General features: G+C 48.7%; 1 protein-coding gene across 1 annotated transcript in view; it reads left to right on the top strand.

The window, feature by feature from the left end:
• AHNAK (AHNAK nucleoprotein) overlaps positions 1–12,915 on the top strand; it is a 116,660-nt gene extending 103,745 nt beyond the window's left edge. Inside the window, exon 6 of the mRNA XM_010384904.2 lies at positions 12,569–12,915. Coding sequence (XP_010383206.1) covers positions 12,569–12,576 — 8 coding nt within the window. The 3' untranslated portion in view covers positions 12,577–12,915. The remainder of the gene's footprint in view (positions 1–12,568) is intronic.
• Positions 12,916–14,082: the final 1,167 nt, after the last annotated feature.

The raw sequence follows: 14,082 nt of genomic DNA, 5'->3' as shown, positions 1-14,082 counted from the left end.
TGACCTCATCTGCAGAGGGGTGGGTTGGCAGCTCTTCTTCTCCCTTCCCTGCCCATAGTTACAAAATGTGCTGACTCCTTGTAGGAAATTAATCAAATGTCTTCCTGCCCCTCCTCCATCCCTCTCTGGGGAGCCTGCCCCTGCTCAGTACCACCCAGAATAGGATGATATTTTTGTTTTGGTTTGCTTGTGTGTTCATTTGTTTTGAGACGGTGTCTCGCTCTGTTGTCCAGGCTGGAGTGCAGTGGCGTGATCTTGCAACCTCCGCCTCCTGGGTTCAAGCGATTCTCCTGCCTCAGCCTCCTGAGTAGCTGGGACTACAGGTGCACGCTACTACACCCAGCTAGCTTTGTATTTTCAGTAGAGACAGGATTTCACTATGTTGGCCAGGCTGGTCTGGAACTCTTTTTTTTTTTTTTTTTTTGAGACGGAGTCTTGCTCTGTCACCCAGGCTGGAGTGCAGTGGCCGGATCTCAGCTCACTGCAAGCTCCGCCTCCCGGGTTCCCGCCATTCTCCTGCCTCAGCCTCCCGAGTAGCTGGGACTACAGGCGCCACCACCTCGCCCGGCTAGTTTTTTTTTTGTATTTTTTAGTAGAGACGGGGTTTCACCGTGTTAGCCAGGATGGTCTCGATCTCCTGACCTCATGATCCGCCCGTCTCGGCCTCCCAAAGTGCTGGGATTACAGGCTTGAGCCACCGGAACTCTTAACCTCAGGTAATCTGCCTGTCTCAGCCTCCCAAAGTGCTGGATTTATAGGCATGAGCCACTGCGCCCTGACTGTTGGTTTGTTTTCTGGGTCTTGCTTTGTCACCCAGGCTGGAGTGCAGCGGTGCAATTGCGGGTCACTATAGCCTCGACCTTCTGTGCTCAAGTGATCCTCCCCATTCAGCCTCCCAAAGTGCTGGGATTACAAGCCTGAGCCACTGTGCCTGACTGGGATGTTGTTTTTCTTCACCATTACCCCTGGTCTCTCACTTCTGGCATATTTCCTCCTTTGTTTTGGGGAATGATGGCATGGGGCCCAGGGAGTAGGGTTGGGAGCCAAACTTTTCTCCTCTATTTATTCAGATCGTAGCTATGGATGCAGCAAAAGCAAACAGAAGTTTGACTAGATATATGAGCTCAGTATTCCACAACATTTAAAGCTGGTGTGTACTTACGTAGGAGGCTTAAAACATAACATTAGGTTAAAATGAATAATAGCCCCAACAGGAAAAAAAATAGTGCATTCTAAAGAAGTTCTTAGCGGGAATGTTCAGAAGCTTGGTTGGTTTGACTGACACTAGCTCTGCATGTCTCCTTCCTGGTAGCTCCTTAATGCAGACCTCTGTTGCTCCCTGACTTCTCCATTGGGTCACATGTGGCCAGTAGCATGAGCATAATATCCCTATCATTGTTGTCTCGCAGGGTGAGAGTTCGGAAGGAGCCATATTTACTTTTAGGCCACCCTCTTTATTTATCTACCACGTGGGGTAGGACCGTGACCGAAGGAGGGCTCCATGCATGTCTCCTGTGTTGTTGGAGGAGGTAGTGTTGGTAATGGGCGAGGAGCAGAGTCATTTGGTTCCAGCAAAGCTGCTTCCATCAGATTGGTCCTGCCCCTTGGCTGGACTTCGCTTCATCATCTCTAAAATGAGATTAAAGATTGTTTCTCCCTCATGGGAAGGCTCCGGGATTCAGTGAGTTTATGCCTGTTTAGGAGAGTATCTGGCAAAGGGTCACCACCCTGTGCCATCACGTCTGCCCAGATGAAATCAGGTAATCAACTGACGCACCCGGAGTGCCCATCGCGCATGCATGCTGTGCCCCATGGGGAAGGGCATCAGATGTGACTCTGCCCTCAAGGAATCCGCATCTAGCAGGAGAAAGAAAACTGACACTGTGGAAATAAATAGAGGGCTAGAAGGCCAGCGGGACCTGCAGTTCCCCACGGCACGGACATCCTGGAGGGCGAGCAGCTGCCGGGCGGGGCCCGCTGTCAGCCAGCCCTGCCTCATCTCCTGGCAGCCAGAGCAGAGAGAAAGCAGAATCTGGTATTTATTGAGCGGTTGTTTCTAATTTCCTTCTGCTTTCGAGATCCTCTTCTGAGGGAGAACAACGCCTCGAATGATGGGGCACAGGTTTCCTTGGCTGGGCACCCACCCAGCTGTGGCAGAGGCCAGGCACTCACAGGGCCGGTGGCGTTTGATTCTGGTCTCTGAGAAGCTCCTCCGACAGTGGGGTTTTGTGGTTGGTTTCAGCCCCGGCCCATGGAACAAGTCCCCCCAGGCTCACTTATGAGTATTGTCTTTAAAATTTCCCTATCTGCCAAAGAAGAAGAGTCTTTTGTGTTATCGCCGGGGTTTCTTATGAGGCTGAGTGGGTGGAGGGGTCACTGAACCCCAGAACTCTCTGTAGGACCCACATCTGGAGCCAAGAGGCCGCTCTGTGCCACCACACTCCCCGGAGTGCCCATCGTGCATTGGAGGGGGACAGTGTCGGCCTCGAGTGCTGCCCTGGCAGTTCCCTTCACAGACCACGCCTGAGAGGACTCTCAGCAGAGGACCCTGGGCTGACATTTCTACAGCCGGTGCCTCATAAGGCTGGCCAGGGCAGGAGGCCCAGGGCTGAGTCCAAGGAATGGGGTGGGGTTTCCTCATTCCTTGCTGTCTTCATACTTGGCCTTCTATTTGTAGATTTCAGTAATTTATCAGTCTTTCTGGGTTCCTCTTTCATCACCAGAAGCAGAGTGAACCCAAGGTAAGAAACCCACATGCATAAAGGGCCGAGAGAGGCTAAGGGGCATTTGATGATGACTTTCAAGTCCATGGGGTTGTATCGAGGAAGATGCCATGGGAGTGGCAGCTGGGAGGGTGAGTGAGGGACTGCACAGTCCCAAGAGGCCCTGGCAGGTTCAGCTGTCTTCAAGATGAGCAAGACCCAGCTGGGCACAGTGGCTCACGCCTGTAATCCCAGCACTTGGGGAGGCTGAGGCGGGCAGATCACCTGAGGTTGGGAGTTCGAGACTAGCCTGACCAACATTGAGAAACCCCATCTCTACTAAAAATACACAATTAGCTGGGTGTGCCGGCGCATGCCTGTAATCCCAGCTACTCAGGAGGCTGAGGCAGGAGAATCGCCTGAACCGGGGAGGCGGAGGTTGCAGTGAGCTGAGATCGCACCATTGGACTCCAGCCTCGGCAACAAGAGCAAACTCCATCTCAAAAAGGGGCCAGGTGTGGTGGCTCACGCCTGTAATCCCAGCACTTTGAGAGGCTGAGGCAGGTGGATCACGAGGTCAGGAGTTCAAGACCAGCCTGGCCAATATGGTGAAACCTCGTCTCTACTGAAAAATACAAAAATTAGCCAGGCGTGGTGGCATGTGCCTGTAGTCCCAGCTACTTTGGAGCCTGAGGCAGGAAAATCTCTGGAATCTGGGAGGCGGAAGTCGCAGTGAGCCAAGATTGTGCCACGACACTCCAGCCTGGGCGACAGAGCAAGACTCTGTCTCAAAAAAAAAAAAAAAAAAAAGAAAGAAAGATGTTCAAGACTCAAGCCAGGTCTCCCAGGCTTAGGTCACCCAGGTACATCCTCATCCACATGCCATTCTCACTACCATTTGTTTAATATTTTCCTTTTTTTTCTTGAGATGGAGTCTTGCTCTGTCTCGCCCAGGCTGGAGTACGGTGGCACGCTCTCGGCTCACTGCAACCTCTGCCTCCCGGGTCAAGCAATTCTCCTGTCTCAGCCTCCCAAGAAGCTGGGACTACAGGTGTGCGCCACCACACCCAGTTAATTTTGTATTTTTAGTACAAACGGGGTTTCACCATGTTGGCCAGGCTGGTCTGGAACTCCTGACCTCAGGTGATCCGCCTGCCTTGGCCTCTCAAAGTGCTGGGATAACAGGTGTGAGCCACTGCACTTGGCCAAAGATTTTTCTCTAAATAGATTTATTTATTTATTTATTTTTAAGATAGAGTCTTACTCTGTCACCCAGGCTGGAGTGCAGTAGCACAATCACGGCTTGCCACAGCCGCGACCTCCCAGTCTCAGGTGATCCTCCTATCTCAGCCTCCTAAGTAGCTGGAACTACAGGAACACACCACCATGCCTGGCTAATTTTTGTATTTTTTGTAGAGATGGGATTTTGCCATGCTGCCCAAGCTGGTCTTGAACTCCTGGGCTCAAGCAATCTGCCTGCTTCAGCCTCCCACAAAGTGCTGGGATTTGACAATCTTAATCATTTAATTAAAAAAGAAACCTTTATGTCACTACTGTAAATGCAATTCAGCATTTTGCTGACAGACATTGAAATAAGTACAGACGGAACAGTTAAAAGCACTCATTCTGTCCCTTTGATATACTCTTGAACGCCACCCATTGCTTTGTATAAGGTCTCAGTGTATAAATCTTTCTGTATCATGGGGGCTCCATGCGCGTCTGATGGCGATGTTGACGGTGAGCTTGATGTTGTCAAGGAGTAGGGTGATTTGCGCTGACTTGTGACCCCACCAAAGAAACTGGGGATGACACCCCTGCTGCCTGACCAAGGGCTTGCTGGCTCCATATCAGTATCTCTAACAGGGGAGGACGACAGTGGCTGCTTCAGAGGGCTTGGTGAGGGTGAACTGGGCTCCAGGAGGATTTATTTGTTTATGTATTTATTTGTTTTTGAGACCAGGCTTGGTGGCTCACGCCTGTAATCCCAGCACTTTGGGAAGCCGAGTTGGGTGGATTACTTGAGGTCAGGAATTTGAAACCAGCCTGGCCAACATGGTGAAACTCCATCTCTACTGAAAATACAAAAATTAGCTGGGCATGGTGGCACACTCTTGTAATCCCAGCTGCTCGGGAGGCTAAGGCAGGAGAATCACTTGAACCTGGGAGGTTTAGGTGAGCCAAGATCACGCCACTGCACTCCAGCCTGGGTGGCAGAGTGAGACACCATCTCAAACAAAAATAAAATAAAATAAAATATTTATTTTTGAGACAGGTTCTGACTCTGTCACCTAGGCTGGAGGGCAGGGGCTCCATCACAGGTCACTGCAGCCTCTGCCTCCTGGGCTCAAGTGATCCTCCTGCCTCAGCCTCCTGAGTAGCTGGGATCACAGGTGTGCATGGTACCTCACCAGGCTAATTTAAAAATTTTTTTGTAGAGTCTGGATGTGGTGGCTCACACCTGTAATCCCAACACTTTGGGAGGCCGAGGTGGGCAGATCACTTGAGGTCAGGAGTTCGAGACCAGCCTGGCCAACATGATGAAACCTCATCTCTACTAAAAACACAAAAATTAGCCTGGTGTGGTGGCACATACTTGTAATCCCAGCTACTCAGGAGGCTGAGGCAAGAGAATTGCTTGAACTCAGGAGGTGCAGGTTGCAGTGAGCTGAGATAATGCCACTGAACTCCAGCCTGGGCAAGAGTTAAAAAAAAAAAAAAAAAAAAAAAAAAAAAAAAAAATTATACAGACCATATATCTCTATGTTGCCCAGGCTAGTCTTAAACTCCTGGGCTCAAGAGATCTACCCGTCTTGGCCTCCCAAAGTGCTGGGATTACAGGCATGAGCCACTGTGCCCAGCCACCCTGTAGCATTTATAAAGTGTTGAGAAATAGTATCTGGCACGTAGTAAGCATTTAGCAGATGTGAACCCCCACTTTAACTTGGGAGATTTTGGCTGAGGGCCCTCGACTGTCCTGGCGATCTGCCTTTGTGGAGATGGGGCCGGGACAGACACTGCCAGGCTCCCTCTGGCTCTCTGCAGATCTCTGTTGCTCCCTGACTTCTCCATTGGGTCAGGTGTGGCCAGGTAGCATGAGCATCATTTCCCTCCTGATTATAGGGTTAAACTAAGATGTGATCAGGCCAGGCGTCATCACGAAATATCCCCACTGCAATCGGTGGTCATCTCTGTCCACTAGAGGCTCAGAAACGGGCTCCCAGGGATGAAGACTGGTGTGCACTGCTGGGGGCTTGTGGGATCTGTGTCTGCCGTTCCCTCTGGCCAGCCACGGGTTGTTTCTGGAATGGGACTCGTGGCTGGGAGGGAGGAAGGAGCTGTGGGAAGCAATCCCAGGTTCCTTGGTGGGGCTGGAAACTCTGCCTCAGGCCCTGGAATTTTGACTTCCTGTTTGGCCTGGCACTTGTTCCCCCACATTTTCAGCTCTGACACATCCTCTCCCTCCTCCTGTCAGCATCGTTTCCTCATCGTAAAATGAGGGGGTTGCACTAGATCATATCTAAGGCCCCTGTGGGCTTGAGGAAGCCACGATTCTACCTCCCGGCCACCCCCTCACTTTTCTCTCAGGCCTCTTGATTGACAGTGAGTGGAGAGGTGGGAAGAAGGAGAGAAATCACAATAGCTGTGCATCAGGCCACCCGCAGGATGGCCCCGCGGCAAAGAACCGCACAGTCCAAAATGTGAAGAGTGCCAAGGTGGAGAAACCCTGTTTGAGGGAAGGAAAGACAGAAGAGAGGAAATACTCAAAAGCCAAATGGGAATGCGGCTGGGCATAGTGGCTCATGCCTATAATCCTAGCACTTTGGGAGGCGTAGGCAGGTGGATCACTTGAGGTCAGGAGATCGAGACCAGCCTGGCTAACATGGCAAAACCTCATCTCTACTAAAAATACAAAAATTAGTCGGGTGTGGTGGTGGGTGCCTGTAGTCCCAGCTACTCGGGAGGCTGAGGCAGGAAAATCACTTGAACCCAGGAGGCGGAGGTTGCAGTGAGCTGAGATCGCGCCACTACTCTCCAGCCTGGATGCTAGAGCGAGACTCCATCTCAAGAAAAAAAAAAATCACACGAAAATCCAAAACAAACCAAAAAGAAAAATGCACAAATGCAGTACAAATAATAAATGGTTAGACAAATGATAATGAAAAGGAACACTTAGGGATAAAACAAAATGCATAGGAAAAGGGTTTATGAAGGAGACTGGACAAAGTTGCCAGGATAGGGAAGGATGTGTTTGCAAAGTGGTCATAGCTGGGCTGGGTCGAGTTTAAGGTGCTGGCCTTAGGGTACTAACCAGCATTCACTTTACAGATGAGAAAACTAGGGAAAGTCGGAGGGATGGGTGTCCTCCCCTCTTCTTCCTGGTTCACTTTGGAAGATGCCATCACTGTTAGGGACCCCTCCTATGGGATTTCAGCAATGCAGCCAGGTCAGCAGTGGTACCTACTGATGCCACACAACAACCTTAGGATGGCAGGCTGCCTAGTCCAAAGGCCCAGGAAGTCATTACCGTATGAGCATTATCATGCAAGCCGGTCATGGTTAGTTTTTCTATGAGACCTTTGCTCCTCGTTGAATTAACGACAAATCAGTTGTCTCCATGCCAGAGGAAGATACCACATAAAGCAAGACTAAAATGAGCAGAGAACAGAGAATGTCTTCACGGCCTTAGGGATGGGCAAACATTTCTAAAACAGAATGCGAACAGCACTAACCATAGAATAAAAATCGATGAATTGGACTTTATCAAAATTAAATCCTCTCTTCATCCAAGGGCACCATTAAAAAATGAAAAGGCAAGCCTCAGACTTGGAGAAGATATATATCTGCAATACATGTATCTGATGAAGTATTCGTTTCTAGAATATTTGAAGTACTGCAGATCAATAAGAAAATTAAAAATGACCCAATTAAAAAAATGAGAAAAAGAGGCCGGGTGCGGTGGCTTATGCCCATAATCGGCACTTTGGGAGGCCGAGGCAGGTGGATCACCTGTCAGGAGTTCGAGACTAGCCTGACCAACATGGTGAAACCCTATCTCTACTAAAAATACAAAAATTAACTGGGTGTGGTGGTGGGTGCCTGTAATCCCAGCTACTTAGGAGTCTGAGGCAGAAGAATTGCTTGAACCTGGGAGGCAGAGATTGCAGTGAGCCGAGATCACACTACTGCACTCCAACCTGGGAGAGAGAACAAGACTCAGTCTCAGGAAAAAAAAAAAAAAAAAAAAGAGAGAGAGAAAGACTTGACCAGGCACTAACAAAAGAGGATATCCAGATGGCCAAATACACTGTGAAAAGGTGCTCAATATCATCATTCACCAGAAAATGCAAATTTGCTGGGAGATTAGCTGAGCCTGGTTGCACAAGCCTGTAGTCTCAGTTACTTGGGAGGTTGAGGGGGGAGGATCACTTGAGCCTAGGAGTTTGAGGCTGCAGTGAGCTATGATCATGCCACTGCACTCTGGCATTGGTGACAGAGTGCAAAAGAAAAAAAAAAGAACAACACACACACACAAAACTCCCACAAAAAGATACTACTACACACCCACCATAATAGCTAAAATGAAAAGACTCACAATACCAAGTGTTGCTGAGGATATGGAACAACTAGAACTATTGTGTATTGCTGTGGGAAGTGTGGAAGAGGTACAGCCACTGGCAACATTTTTTTTTTTTTTTTTTTTTGAGAGGGAGTCTCGCTCTGTCGCCCGGGCTGGAGTGCAGTGGCCGGATCTCAGCTCACTGCAAGCTCTGCCTCCCGGGTTTACGCCATTCTCCTGCCTCAGCCTCCCGAGTAGCTGGGACTACAGACACTCGCCACCTCGCCTGGCTAGCTTTTTGTATTTTTTAGTAGAGATGGGGTTTCACCGTGTTAGCCAGGATGGTCTCAATCTCCTGACCTCGTGATCCACCCGTCTCAGCCTCCCAAAGTGCTGGGATTACAGGCTTGAGCCACCGCGCCTGGCCCCGGCAACATTGTTTGGCAGATTATATTAAAGCTATAGATATGCCTGCTCTACAACCCAGTAATTCTACTCCTAGATATATAAACCTAAGGGATTTGGCTGGGCGTGGTGGTTCACGCCTGTATTCCCAGCACTTTGGGAGGCCAAGGTGGGTGGATAACCTGAGGTCAGGAGTTCAAGACCAGCCTGGCCAATATGGTGAAACCCCATCTCTACTAAAAATACAAAAAAATTAGCTGGGTGTGATAATGAGTGCCTGTAATTCCAGGTACTCAGGAGGCTGAGGCAGGAGAATCACTTGAACCTGGGAGGTGGATGTTGCAGTGAGCCAAGATTGCACCATTGCACTCCATCCTGGCAGACAGAGTGAGACTCCTTCTCAAAACAAAACAAAAAAACCTAAGGGATTTGAATGCCTATGCTGACAAGAATGTTCAAAGGAGTTTCTCCAAACCTGAAACACCCCAAATTCCCATCAACAGAAGATTGGAGAAATAAATTGGTGGTCTATTCATGTAAGAGTACTATGTAATGATGAAAAGATTATATGCTCTGATTCCATTAATACATAGTTCAAAAAGAGGCAAAGCTGATCTATGATGAATCAAATCGTGGTTCTGTCTGGTGGGGATATGGATTGGGAGAGTGCATGAGGGAACCTTTTGGGGTGCTGGAAATATTCCTTATGTGGCCTGCGGTGGTGGTTATAGAAATGCCTGTTTATGAAAATGATTATCAAGCTGTCCATTGTGTACTTTATGTACTCTGATGAATGTATGTTATACTTCTATTTTTTTTTTTTTTTGAGACAGAGTCTTGCTCAGTCGCCCAGGCTGGAGTGCAGTGGCGCGATCTTGGCTCACTGCAAACTCTGCCTCCCGGGTTCATGCCATTCTCCTGGCCTCAGCCTCCCGAGTAGCTGGGACTACAGGCGCCCACCACCATGCCTGGCTATTTTTTTTGTAGTTTTGGTAGAGACGGGGTTTCACTGTGTTAGCCAGGATGGTCTTGATCTCCTGACCTCGTGATCTGCCCGCCTCGGCCTCTCAAAGTGCTGGGATTACAGGCGTGAGCCACTGTGCCCAGCCTATACTTCTATTTTTTAAAAATGAAGAGAAATGCAGATTCTCATGTCCGAGAAGTAATAGCAATAATAATTTATGGAGTACCCAGTATGTGCCTGGTTGCTTTATAGAGATTGTTTGCCTTAATCCATCTAAACAACCTGTCAAAACGATATTCTTTTCTTGTTAGAGAGGAGGAAACTGAGGCTTAGAGAGGGACAATAGCTTGTCTGAGTATCACAGCTGGTAAGTGTGGGAGTCAGGTCTTGAACTCCATATTCTGCACTGTTGCCACTTGGCTTGGGATGTTGAGAGTGAATCTTGGTACAGCATCAAAGCTCTCTGTGTTGCTTGCTACTCCCCCGGAGCATCAGATGTTGCAAACACCATTCTTTAAAGAGAACTTCATTGTGTGAACCCCAAGTTCCCCCACCTTCTTCAAAACATAAACATAGATTGGAAAGCCCAGCCCCTTTATGAACCCTTTCCATGAATTTGTTCCAATCAGGAAAAGAGCCTGCAGCTTCCTCCCCACCCTGTCCATCCTAACTGTTCTGTGTTGTTAATTCTCTGAGAATGAAAGGGAATGGGCTAGCCCATCCCCTGGCTTGAGTGCAGTTAATATTGTGAGCCAGGCTTGAACTCCAGCTCCGCTCCTTTTAAACAGTGAGGCCCTTGGGTAGTTATTTAACTTCTCAAAGCCTTTGTTTCCTGAAAACAGTGAAAAGCGACAGTGGTACTTCCCTTCTAGTCTCACTGTGAGAGTTAAACGCGGTCGTATGTAAGAAGTGCTCAGCTCAGCGACAGGTTCATAGCAAGTGTGCAATAAAAGGTGTGTAGAAATGTCAAAGCTGGCTGGGTGCGACCAGCCTGCAATCCCAGCACTTTGGGAGGCCAAGGCAGGAGGATTGCTTGAGTCCAGAGTTCAAGACCAGCCTGAGCAATATAGTAAGACCCCATCTCCAAAAAGATAAATAAATAAATAAAGCTTTCACTTTCCTGGTGCCTGATTCCTTCCAAGCCTCTTAAAGAGGCTTAGCACCTTTGCCCTCTAAATAATTCAACACACATTTGGAAGAAAGAAGTTATGTGAATGGCTTCTTCACAAAGTGTAACATATAGTGAATAAATGGGGCAGAATTGCAGTGCTTCAGCAAGGAAAGGGGGGCGTTTCGAACTAGAGTGGTCAGATGGAGGTATTATTTGGCTGAGTCTTCAAAAATGGGTAGGATTTAGGCACAGAGAGAAGACCAGGAAGGTCATTCTCAATTAGGGAGAGGGCAGGAGGTAGTTCCTAGGAGCCAAGGTCAAGTTTGGGAAGGGTGAGCAGGTGATTTTGGTTGGTGCTTGAAACTTGTGTAGGGGCTAGTGGAAGATAAAGTAGGAAAGGAGGCCTGGTTCCAGATGAGGTCGCATTAAGAAAGCTGGAATTTTTTTTTTTTTTTTTTTTTTTTGAGACAGAGTCTTGCCATGTTGCCCAGGCTGGAGTGCAGTGGCAGGATCTTGGATCACTGTGCAACCTCTGCCTCCCGGATTCAAGTGATTCTCCTGCCTTAGCTTCCTGAGTAGCTGGGATTACAGGTGTGCGCCACCACGCCCGGCTAATTTTTGTATGTTTTTTTTTTTTGGAGAGGCGGGGTTTCACCATGTTGGTCAGCCTGCTCTCGAACTCCGAACCTTAGGTGGTCTGCCTGCCTTGGCCTCCCAAAGTGCTGGGATTACAGGCATGAGCCACTGCACCCGGCCGGAAAGCTGGATTTGTTTCTGTTGGAAAAGGAGTTGCTGCACTTTCCTGAGTGCAGGAGGTGTAAGATGGAGCCAGGGGCATGCAGGCCCACGTGGGAGGTGAGAGAGACCAGGCCAGGAGGCCCATGAGAGGACAACCTGCGCGTTCATGGGAGTCAGATGGGGATGAGTTGGCTGTGACTTAGGGAGGAGGCACTGAGCTGGGACAGAAGATGTAGGTAGGCTCCAGGAGATGACAGGGAGGGAAGGTGAAGGCCTATGAAGGCTCAAAGCCAATTGCTCGGATTCATGAAGAAGAAGGGGTTCATGAAGAGGGAAGGGAAGAGAGAAAGTCAGTTTGGAGATGATAATGAAAAGGATTTCTTTTTTTTTTTTTTTTTTTTTTTTTTTTTTTTTGAGACGGAGTCTCGCTCTGTCACCCAGGCTGGAGTGCTGTGGCCGGATCTCAGCTCACTGCAAGCTCCGCCTCCCGGGTTCACGCCATTCTCCTGTCTCAGCCTCCCGAGTAGCTGGGACTACAGGCGCCGCCACGTCGCCCGGCTAGTTTTTTGTAGTTTTTAGTAGAGACGGGGTTTCACCGTGTTAGCCAGGATGGTCTCGATCTCCTGACCTCGTGATCCGCCCGTCTCGGCCTCCCAAAGTGCTGGGATTACAGGCTTGAGCCACCGCACCCGGCGAAAAGGATTTCTTAATGGCTGAGGCTGGAGGTGGCAGCTGTTTTCATGGTTCCTACCTTCCTCTGTTATTTGAATGTTCCTGGGAACACACTGTCCCCTCCTGGTCTCAGGCTTGTATAGGGGACACCAAAAGGACAGACTTGGGCTTTAAAGCTTCCTTTCCACCCTTGCCTCACAGAAACCACACAGAGGGAGGCGTGGCAAGACCAAAAGAGTCCCAACAGCAGGATCCTTTCCAAATCTATCCTTTCCAGTGGCAAGCATTTGTTTAAATGCCCTGGCAAGGAGTGGGGGGACCTTCTTTCAGTTTGTGCAAAGTTAACGAACTGTCTTCTGATTTTATGGAGAGTTGCAAATAGTGTGTTGAATAAAAATCTCTTTGTTGTTGTTCTACAGGGCTGTAGAAATGGCCAGGAAGAAAGCCACCCCCTCTTAAGGCTGTTTTGTGACCATTCTTTGGAGCATTGTTCTAAAAATGGGAAATTACATATTGCTGTGCCAAGAGCAACAAACACCTGCAGTTAAAGGAACACCTTCCACGAGGCGGCTTTTCGGAGTATGCATGATTATAGCTCCAGCCAGGCCGGACCGAGGGCTGCTGCAGAAGCTCTGCTTGGTGCATTTCTTTACTTGCAAGGGGACAGAGTGTGGGCTTAGATTTGGGACTAGACGGGGCTTTGGCAGCTATGGGGCTCAGGTGATTATCCTTCACTCATTTATCCAATAAACATTTATCAAGCATCTATTCTTGTGTCAGCCTTTGTGGTTTTCTCTGTTCCCTTCCCTGGCGTTGTGAGAATTCCTGGGAGAGTTGGCCACAGGCAGCAGCTTGCCGTCCCTATTTTCTTTCAGTTTTCAGAGTCAGCGCATGACTGCTGCCTCCACATGACCGAGAACCCCCGCGCATTCTCTCCTTTCTCTCTTTTCTTTCCCCCTCTTACATCCCTTGCTCCTCCTCCCCTTTCTCTTTCCTCTTTATGTATCTAAAAAAGGAGAAATGTAATTTTTTTTTTTTTCGAGACAGTATCTCACTCTGTCACCCAGTCTGGAGTGCAGTGGCATGATCTCAGCTCACTGTAACCTCCGCCTCCCGGGTTCAAGCGATTCTCGTGCCTCATGCTCAGTAGCTGGGATTACAGGCGCCTGCCACCACGCCTGGCTAATTTTTGTATTTTTTTTTTTAGTAGAGATGGGGTTTCACCACGTTGGCCAGGCTGGTCTCAAACTCCTGACCTCAAGTGATCCACCTGCCTTTGCCTCCCAAAGTGCGGGGACTACAGGGATGAGCCACCATGCCTGGCCAATAAATGCACTTTTTTAATACGCCAATCGATACATTTCTTCAGGCACACGCTTTTTCAAAGTTTCCTGTCGCTGGGGGTCGGTCTGAAATTCTTAATCTATGCTGGTAGATGTTAAAAGATAATTTTTGATTATCTGGTTAATATTTAACTTTTGTCAACATTGATATTGCAAAATAATCAGGTCTTGAAATTTATCAAGCATGGAATGAATACCATTCAGATGGAATGGTTTAAGAGGAATCCAGTTTCATAAACTAATCTCATCTTTTTTTTTTTGAGATGCAATTTTGCTCTTGTTGCCTGGGCTGGAGTGCAATGGCATGATATTGGCTCCCTGCAACCTCCGCCTCCTGGGTTCAAGCGATTCTCCTGCCTCAGCCTCCCAAGTAGCTGTGATTACAGACACCTGCCACCATGCCCAGCTAATTTTTGTATTTTTAGTAGAGATGGGGTGTCTCCATGTTGGTCAGGCTGGTCTCAAACTCCTGACCTCAGGTGACCCACCTGCCTCAGCCTCCTAAAGTGCTGGGATTACAGGCGTGAACCACCATGCCTGGCCAACTAATCTCATCTTTATCTAGAAACAGAAAAGCAAGAAGCAACGGA

The sequence above is a fragment of the Rhinopithecus roxellana genome, chromosome 15, assembly GCF_007565055.1.
Source record: "Rhinopithecus roxellana isolate Shanxi Qingling chromosome 15, ASM756505v1, whole genome shotgun sequence".
NCBI classification, from domain to species: domain Eukaryota; kingdom Metazoa; phylum Chordata; class Mammalia; order Primates; family Cercopithecidae; genus Rhinopithecus; species Rhinopithecus roxellana.
The sequence above is the reverse complement of the archived record's forward strand: the minus strand, read 5'-3'. Positions and strand labels throughout refer to the sequence as shown.